This window comes from Eucyclogobius newberryi, unplaced genomic scaffold (genome assembly GCF_026437365.1).
Source record: "Eucyclogobius newberryi isolate DKJ021-1_F unplaced genomic scaffold, fEucNew1.0.hap1 SCAF_16, whole genome shotgun sequence".
Lineage (NCBI taxonomy): Eukaryota > Metazoa > Chordata > Actinopteri > Gobiiformes > Gobiidae > Eucyclogobius > Eucyclogobius newberryi.
In genome coordinates, this window is record NW_027315790.1 from 20,359,800 (window position 1) to 20,369,333 (window position 9,534).

Below are 9,534 nucleotides of genomic sequence, written 5' to 3' on the forward strand. Positions count from 1 at the left end.
GAGCTGTGGGCGGAGCTTACAGAGATCCCCGACGACCGAAAGCTGCTGCGTTTATTTCAGAAAGACGAGAAACCGGCTGCGGGGACCCGCCGCTTCACACCGCAGGAGGGGCGCAGTTATGGGGAACACTCAGGACAGACCCCCGGGCAGCGCAGGGGACCGAACCGGACCAAACCAGGCCAGATCAGGGGCGCGAGGTAATGCGGAAAACACCCATAGTCGCCGCGGCTCTAAGAGGGGATTGGCCAACGGGACACCGATACATAACAGCGCAGTAACACCGGAGGAAGCGAGCAGCCCCCCGGCGGAGGACAGGAGTTACCTGGACGCCCCCGCAGGAGCCCTCCCGCCGCATTTGGCCCGGCACAAAAATGAGGGAAACCACCTCTTCAAACACGGGCAGTTTGGGGACGCTATTGAGGAGTACACACAAGCCATAGAGGGCTGTGCTCAAGCAGGTTGGAAGAAGTATTACTGATTCATGCACATTGGATGGACGTTTTTATGTAGACAAGATTAATTATGACTATATATTTTGCCTTGTAATTTTAATTCAAAACGCATATGATACACAATATCCTAATTATGCATTTTTATATTAAGTTAATATTGTAAACATCTCTTTCTCTGGTCCTGATTCTTTTACTTTCCTTTTACAGTGGTTCCCAATCTTGAGTATCCCCCATGGCCCCTGAGCTTTTTTCATACTTATATATAGAATTATACATATTCATGTAAATGGGTCCTTCTTATGGGTGTAAAATTTACTACAAAACTACAAAAACAGTTTAGAATTCAATTTGACCTCTTGAAACTTGAAATCCTTCCAAGTACCCAATGAGAATTGCTCACGTACCTTTGGTTGGGAAACACTGTTCTATTACACATAGTTCTTCTAGAATATTTCTTACTTATGAAGTAATACATAAATCAATAAATAATGAAGTACAGAGATATCTATTTCAAACCCTGGTGCTGCTATTCTCAATCATACAAACTTTTATTGACGCATCTATTACATATTTTCTGGGGTTTTAGCTGTACAGAGATGACGGCTGGTTTGTTGATGTTGTGAGTGATGTGACCGTTCAATGTTGAAGCTCAAAGATCAAATGACATCAACCCCATCACTCACCACAGCAGCACTCTGGTAACTTACATTTAGACGTACAATGATACAATGATACAATGATACGTTACAATGGAGGATCAATGGGAAAAGAACAAACATGTCCATCTGTGTCCTCTGTTCATAACTAACCAAATTAACCTCTTCAGGAAACTAAATGTTTTTGATTGAGATATTTTAAATTAAATACACAGATTTGGACACTTTGTGGACCTAATAAAACGTTTTTAAAAATAATATAATTTATGCAAACATTGTTTGGGCATGGTGGCCCAAGTGTGCAGAAATATCAAAAGACAGAGTTACTAACTAAATAAAGAATAAATAAAATACATTAAAAAAACAAATAAACCAAATTAAAAGTAGGCTGCACAATTATTCTATTGCAAATGAATCATCATCGTAATAATCAATATCGTAACAAACTAAATATGGCACAGTAAAAGGTCCACCATCTGACAGGAATTTAAAAGAAAATGATAAAAAAGAATCAGATTTTATTCAGGATACTAAATTAGCCTTGATGTAGTCTTGGTTTTATCTCTGTCCGTGTGTATTTTGACAGAGTTTTACTAATTCATTATGGCATGAATATATTTGTTTTAATAGAACTGAAATTGTGTCTAAAAGTATACTAAATGTTGTAATAAGAGTACTTGACAGCAATATCACACATGGCCATGAATTCCAATACTTTGCTGCCTAAAAGTGTCACTTGGCATTATACTAAGCATTCTTGTGAGATATAGTATTTTATAGTGATTTTCTGTATATTTTCTTCCTCTTCAGGTGTTGATAGTCCAGAAGACCTGTGTATTCTCTACTCGAACAGAGCAGCCTGTCTCCTCAAAGATGGAGACAGCTTGAACTGCATACAAGACTGTACCAAGTAAGAAATCCTTGTACGGATAATCGTTCAATATGGAGCCAGACACAGATCAATATCTCCAGTACATTCGATTATTAATAAATCATGTTTGGTAAGTCAGAGAGAACTCACAATGCCCCAATAGAAGAGTAAACACTGAAATAACAGGCTTGCTATGCAAATGCAGTGTGTACAGTTGTGGTTTTCAGATGGTTGCTATGGCAATTAACAATTATATATTTTGAAACCCTCAAATACTTATTTCAGGCATTTTGTTTTATGATCATTTTTGCAATTTCTTATTAGAAATAGTATTATGTTGTATTTTGTAACTATGACTGAAAATCAAGACAAAATAAAGAGTATTAAATGAAGGTGCACTATGTACATTTTGTGGTGAGGGTTTTCTCATTGAGGTGTTCTTGCTTTGCCTCTAACGTTCCACAATATGGCACCTTTAACAAGACTTTTAATTGAAGGTTTTGTTTTGTACCAGTAAAGGTCTACCACATTATAACACTGACTTGTAAATGAATACCTGAAGGGCATGTATTAAACAGTGCATTTGACAGTATTATGTTTGACAAACTGTCATGAGCCTGTGCCACCTATATAATGGCTTGATCCTCTGATCCTCTTAGGGCGCTGGAGCTGCAGCCGTTCTCCCTGAAGCCGCTGTTACGCAGAGCCATGGCCTACGAGTCTCTGGAGCGCTACCACAAAGCCTACGTGGACTATAAGACCGTCCTGCAGCTGGACACGGGGGTGAAGTCTGCACATGACAGCGTGCACAGGTGGGAAGTGGTTTACAAGTAGGATTGTCAACTAAATCAATACTCAGACACTAGTCAATCCAAAAGTAGAAATGAGTATTGAAACTAGATACTCATTTTAACAGGTATCAGTACTGGAAAAAACAACAACATATAAATAGATCAAAATTGGTCTTTTCCTGAACAGTTTTATAATTGTCTCAATCTATATCAGATCTAGTATAAAACCACAGGTCAACAATATTGAAATGACATTCTATTGCCTTAAAAAGGGCATTTTCCTTCCAATTAAAATCTTCATACTGTGAAACAAATACCAGTAACAAGTTTTATTTACTAGAATTGTAACTTAGCAAAAGGCGTTTAACTGTTTTTAATTATGTTTTTTGTTCACCCCTAGATAATTATATCTGAAAAGTTATTGTCATTCATTATTTGAAATGTTAAATTATGTAACGTTTATTATGAAACACACTGATGTCTTTCTCGAACCAATCATGTTATTTTAAAACAATATTAAGTAATACTACTCCACCCAAACAACACACAAAGCCTTTGAAGAGCTTGTTACTTCAGCAAACAATGGCTTTTTGTGTGGGAATTGAAACTCCCTAACTAAACAGAAATTTAGCATTTACACAGGCTTACATTGTGATAATATGCAGTAATATTGTAGATTTGATTGTAGTTTTTTAACAGCGGTTACATTTTATACATTGAAAATAATCACACTGACCCAAATGTATTGACCGTAATTGTGTGACTGTTTTGACCGAGCAACAGTGAAGCTTATTATCAGTGTCATGTGATTGTTTCCATGCAGAATCACAAAGATGCTGATCGAGCAGGACGGTCCCGACTGGAGGGAGAAGCTGCCAGATATCCCTGCGGTTCCTCTGTCTGTGCAGCAGCAGCACCGGGACAAGCCCCTGTCAGAGCAGCAGGTCCAGGCCAGAGCCGCCCGGGCCGCGCAGGAGGAGGGTGAGTTCAGGACCACCACAGACTGTATCTCAGCCAAGTCGAGCTTTTACACTCAAAATGAAAATACCACAGATTCAGTTCAGGAGGAGCAGCCAATTTCAGACAATGAAGTCCACCTCGGTACATGGAAAAAGAGTCAATTGATACAAATGATTTTTACTGCAATTTTATTTTGAAAGAATTGACTTTGTGTATTTGTGTAATTTGTGTGTCTTCCAAACAACAGGCTACAAAGGTCCGTAGTAACTTGAATGCAGTCAAGTGCTTGCTCAACGCCGAAGAAAACGAATGATATAAAAATGGTTTATGGAATTATGCTAATGATTCTGAGAGCAATTATATTTATTTTCACTTTACAAGCCAATGACATAGAATTATGTAGACATTTTCAATTTGCAGTCCTATACAAAGTGGCACAACTAATGCGCTTTCAAAATACGAGTCTTAAATTGTGACATAATGAAGCTGCTGCCTTTACATCAGTCGGTGACAGATTGGCGTAAAGGTGGAGAGTGTGCTGCTGTGAGGAAGGCATTAAAAATACAGAGGAAGTCGATCCAGACTGAGAAACACTGCTGTAATGGAACAATCCTGATCAGGTTTCCCATTGGCTGAAGCTGTCGCACTGACTGGGCCCTTGTGTCATTTGTACTGTGCAGGATATAATCAGAATAATAATGTGGAACATGAAAACTGTTGACCTTTTCTCAATAATTTGACACGTCTTTTTTCAGTTGTTGTTTTTGATCTTTTTTTTCTAGTAGTAAAACAGGGCGCAATGATTAATTGACTAATTGTGACAAGTTGACAATTAAAAATAATCGTAGTTGTATGTTGATCATCGTAATCGTTAAAAACATGTTAAGACACATACAAAATGATTGTTGGGGAGAATAAAATGTCTCCCCTGTGGCAGTCAGCTCTTGTTATCTTAGTCTTCGTCATCAGAAGTCGACTGGATCAGACTGGAATACGCACAATCACAATGTCTTAGGGTTCATGTCTCGGGTCCCGGGATAAACGTCTCCAGCCTCATGTCTCTTCTTTCAACTCTCATGCCACTTCCATTCCTTCCATTTGTTCTACCACAAAAGATCTTTTAGAACAAAGACAGTGGCATTATTAAATCAAAATCAAAACTGGATAAAATTAAATATTTCAGATTACCTTCAATGCAACATTATTTGTAATAAATCTCCAGTCACCATATTTCAGCCTGCATTTGGTTGATAATGTATTTAAAAAGTCTCGGGCTACAATGGAATGTTTAACTGTTATTTAACCAGGAAAGTCCCTAATAAACCCTATAACCCATAATAATAATGTAATAATGTAACCCAATGCAATAATCCTTTGATTACTAAAATAATTATTAGCTGCAGCTCCAAATAAATATGTCAGTCCTGTTATTTTCTATTAATCGAAGTATTAATAGAAATTCAAATATAATTCAAATATTCAAGTTGTTGTTGTTATTTTAGCTGGATCATTTGACTTCATTTGCCAAATATTCCCCTGTAAAAAGTCCTTCCCAAAGTGCTTGTGTGCCGGAATTTACAGCCAAGTCATTACCCACTATCCCTTTCTCAGCAGAAAACGTGACTCATCTCCTCGGTCCATTCACTAACTCGGGCAGCTTCATCGATCCGCACAGAAACTTTGCATGATGGGAACACGTCCTCTAGCCCTCAGCGTACACCTCACACACCAGCTGTTACTGTAAAATGAATTGACCGTTTGTAATCTTGTTTTGTTAAGAGGAAATTGTATGCACTTAATTCAATTTCTCTTTCGACAGCAAGAATACGAGAAGCCAGATTCACTTTGCTGAAGCAAGAAGGCAACGGGCTGGTGAAGAAGGGCTGTTTCCAGGAGGCCGCGGAGAAGTATACGCAGTGTTTGTCCCTTCAACCCAGCGACTGTGCAATATACACCAATAGGTACAGTATGTGTTAACAAGCAGTTCACATTTAGCCTTTTAGTTATGTCATCCACTGGCAATTATCTGTCAAATTATGTCAGCAATGTGTTAATATTAATGTTGCTAATTTAGACAGTTTGTATTAAAGTTGTGCTCCCATCCACCTCTGAAAAAAAGGCCTGTTCAGTTTAAATGGCTATTTTAAATCTAAGACAGCAGAGGGCGCTATATCTCTACTGTAAATCGCAGCAATAAGCAGCGTCAGATTGTCTTTTTAATCAATCATTAAAAAACGTTATCATTATTAATTTGTGACATAATTGTTCATAGTTACCTAGAGTTTTATCTGAACTCGTTCTGGTTCTGGTTTCAAACTCCAAATGGATGAAAGGAGAGAGTGTGATGTTATAATTATAGTAAATAAATAGCCTTTTATTTATTTATATAAGGACATAGCATTTACATTGGACGAACCAGATGCAATGTTTTAAGCGTTATAGCAGAATATGCTAATTTTCAACACCTGTCCATTTAAATGTGTCCAAAGTCGCGAGTAAGACTTAGACTTACTTCAGTTTGGTTTCAAGGTTTCAATGGACGATTATGGGTGTTTTAATTCTCAAGCAAAAAAGGGTGACATCATTGAACAAATACATTTCTGTTTGAATTCCAGAGCCATTTGCTTCCTCAAGCTGAACCGTTTCGAAGAGGCCAAACAGGACTGCGACTCTGCGCTGGAGCTGGAGCCGTCCAATAAGAAAGCCTTCTACAGACGAGCCCTGGCACACAAAGGCCTGAAGGTGAACGCACCGTGCGATTACATGAACCTGTCACGACATACATGCTCTAACCGCACACTCTGCTCGGGCCTCAGGACTATCTGTCGGCCAGCACAGACCTCCAGGAAGTGCTGCAGCTGGACCCGAACGTGAGCGAGGCCGAGCAGGAGCTGGAGGAGGTGACCGGGCTGCTGAGGAAGAGTTTGATGGACGACACAGCGAGGGTGAGATGATCTTTATGAAGAACTCGATCAAAGATACAATATCAATCAATGCAGCACAACATGATGATCAGATCAGAAAGTTGTTGGTTTTCATACACAAAAATACTGTATAGAGATGTATTTAAAGCTGCACTAATTCACCCACCATCTGCTCGTCTCCATGGAGATGTTATTGCTTCCACAGTATGGTTATAAACTTATCAATCTCTATGGTAACAAGCAGATGGGGCTCACAGTAAGATGTTTTCAAGTCGAGCTGTAGTCAACTAAATAAACTCTTTGCCTGCCTAATGCAGCGATTACTTGCCTAAAAGAGACGAGAATTCCTCAAAGCTCTAAAGTATGTCTATGATCAGAACACTTAAAATAATACAATCTCACTGGAATAGCATTTATACAGAAAGGTACGAGTAAACTTGGTATTTCCATTCTCACAATTCACTCCTGAATCCTTATAAAACTCTAAAATAATAAATTGACAAAAAAAATGTTGGTCAACCAAGACAAAATCGATCAATCAATTGACTTAGCGACTGAAGAACTACAGCTCTGTTTTCGAGGTATAATTGAATACATGTAAGCTAGATATTTGAATGCCATACTTTGGACCATTACAAGCAAAGCAACATGGAAAACAAGCAGGTGGTGAACTCCCCATCACACTGTGCACCTTTAAACAAAGTTCTACCAGTTTAACACAGAGAATCAGCCAGTGTCTCATTTGTTGTAATAAAATCAAATGGGAATTAAAACTACTACTTCTACAATTACTCCTCACTCCAGATCCATTATTGTCCACTACTGCTACTTTTTCTACTTGTTATATTGACTAAACAGACCAAATGGACCAGATTGCGCAACAGTAGAAGGCATTGTGTCATTATTTTGTCAACCAATACTGTCGTTTCTCACTATATTTAGGTCTGACTGTTGCCGGCAAAGGAAATCAAACACATGAACACTGGGAAACGGACTGACTTGACCTTGAAGGAGCAGCTTCTCCGGCTCGGCTCCACCTGCGCTGTGCAATAACCTCTCCTGAAACCGGAGCGTTTCACCTGTAACGACTCAAGTCACGGCGCCGGCACCAAAGCCCGCTCATCTTCCACCGTAACCAGCGCTACTGCGACCGTGAGCTCCTACACGGAGAGGAAAGAAGAAGACTGTGCCTTAATGATGAGATTTCTACCACTGCGAGATGTTGAGCTGCGCGTACACTTCCAGATGCTGCATCCACTGAGCTCACCGTCAAAGATCATTCGACTGGACTGTTGCCTCAATTGTTACACAAAATGTTTTGGCTTTTGCTATTTTCTGCAACATTTTGGATCTTCACTTTGACTTTCTGTTACGTAATGGGGTTGGATTGGAAATGAGCTCTCCTTTAAATTGGTGTGGAAGTATTATTTATTTAGATACAGAGAGAGTGACACCACCTGCCCCCAAAACTGGAAGAGTGCTCACTATTACCGGCTACGTTTACGCTACGTGCACACCAAAATCTGATTATTATTCGATTTCCTGATCAAAAGGAAATTATATTGCGTCAGATTTAGTTGTTTACATGTCATTTTAATCTCAAACTCTGGTAATAATCAGATTTTGAGTGCAATTGTAACTGTAGCTACTGTAAGAATATTGACCTTTTTTATAACTAAGTCACTCAACTCTCTGCTTATCGAAACTATGTAGCTTTAAGAAGATATTGTAATTATAGTACAAGGAAGGAATTGGCAACGTTTCCCTATCTCTCTGAGGGACGATGGCTGCTAAGGTTCTGGCAACACTGTTTGACTCAGGTGTTTGACTGATTTCGTGTCATTTAGTCTGTTTTGTGTTTTAAATTCTTCAGTTCTTTTTGACTAAATTTATCTGAGGCTTTGTTCATTCTGTGTAATCGGATGAGCAGAGCCTTTATCCATCAGATGGAGCTTCTCGGACGCTTCTGTTTCTCACAAATTAGATTTAGAAAAGACCAGATCGACACATGAAGCCTTAACGCACATTCACAAACTCCTGACGTGGGTTTGGGTTTGCACTGGCTCGAGTTTAACATGTTTTACGAAAAATACTTAGATATGCACAATACAAAAAGTTTACATCAGCAAGTTCTTCACGTAAAGGTCATTATTCATTTTAAGATCATGCACTTATTTAAATCCTAAATAGTTTGATGTTGATTTCCTTCTATTTAATTCAAATCATGTTTCCTATTGTAGCAATCATTTCAGTGTTTGCTTGTGTATGATATTCAGCAGATGTGCCACGTTTGTTTCTGAATGTATTTAATTATTCTCTTCATTGTCAACGTTTGAGATGCTTTCCTGCTTTTAAAATGCTGCAACCTTTAATGCAAGAGCATGTACCGTATGTAAATAGCTTGAATGTAAATAAATGTTTCAAACCAAAGTGTATTCCAATTGTATGTTTAGTATTAAATATTTTAACAATATTTGTTGAACTAAGAGTTGGACATTTTATGGCTGTAGTGAAACGGGACATAACAAAAGCAAACTAAAATGTATGGTTATTGGTGGATTACAGTGCTTTAAACCAAATTATTATATTTTCTTCTTGCATGGGGTTATCCTGCAACTGTAAACCACAAATCTGTGCTCTAAAGTATAATTTCATACAACAGCCTGTACAAATCAGCTCAAAATGCACACACAAATCACCCAAACTCAGCTTGAAAAGGACTTTATTTGACTCAAAATAGATTTTAAAAGCTTTACACTTTGGCTACTTTCAGGGAAGCTGTTCCTTCACACGATCCTTCACACGATAAACCCAAAGACATGTTTTGGTTGGTGGATTTATAGTTTGTTTTTTCCCATCGAATCTTCCGACCTAAATTAG

General features: G+C 38.5%; 1 protein-coding gene across 1 annotated transcript; it reads left to right on the forward strand.

Annotated features, from left to right (window-relative positions):
• On the forward strand, positions 1 to 6,696 carry spag1a (sperm associated antigen 1a). The gene is made up of 7 exons (XM_072447841.1): positions 1 to 458; positions 1,919 to 2,018; positions 2,639 to 2,791; positions 3,594 to 3,751; positions 5,550 to 5,691; positions 6,346 to 6,472; positions 6,547 to 6,696. Exons 1-7 carry the CDS (start codon positions 119 to 121, stop codon positions 6,682 to 6,684), a joined length of 1,158 nt encoding a protein of 385 aa, XP_072303942.1. The 5' UTR covers positions 1 to 118; the 3' UTR covers positions 6,685 to 6,696.
• Positions 6,697 to 9,534: the final 2,838 nt, after the last annotated feature.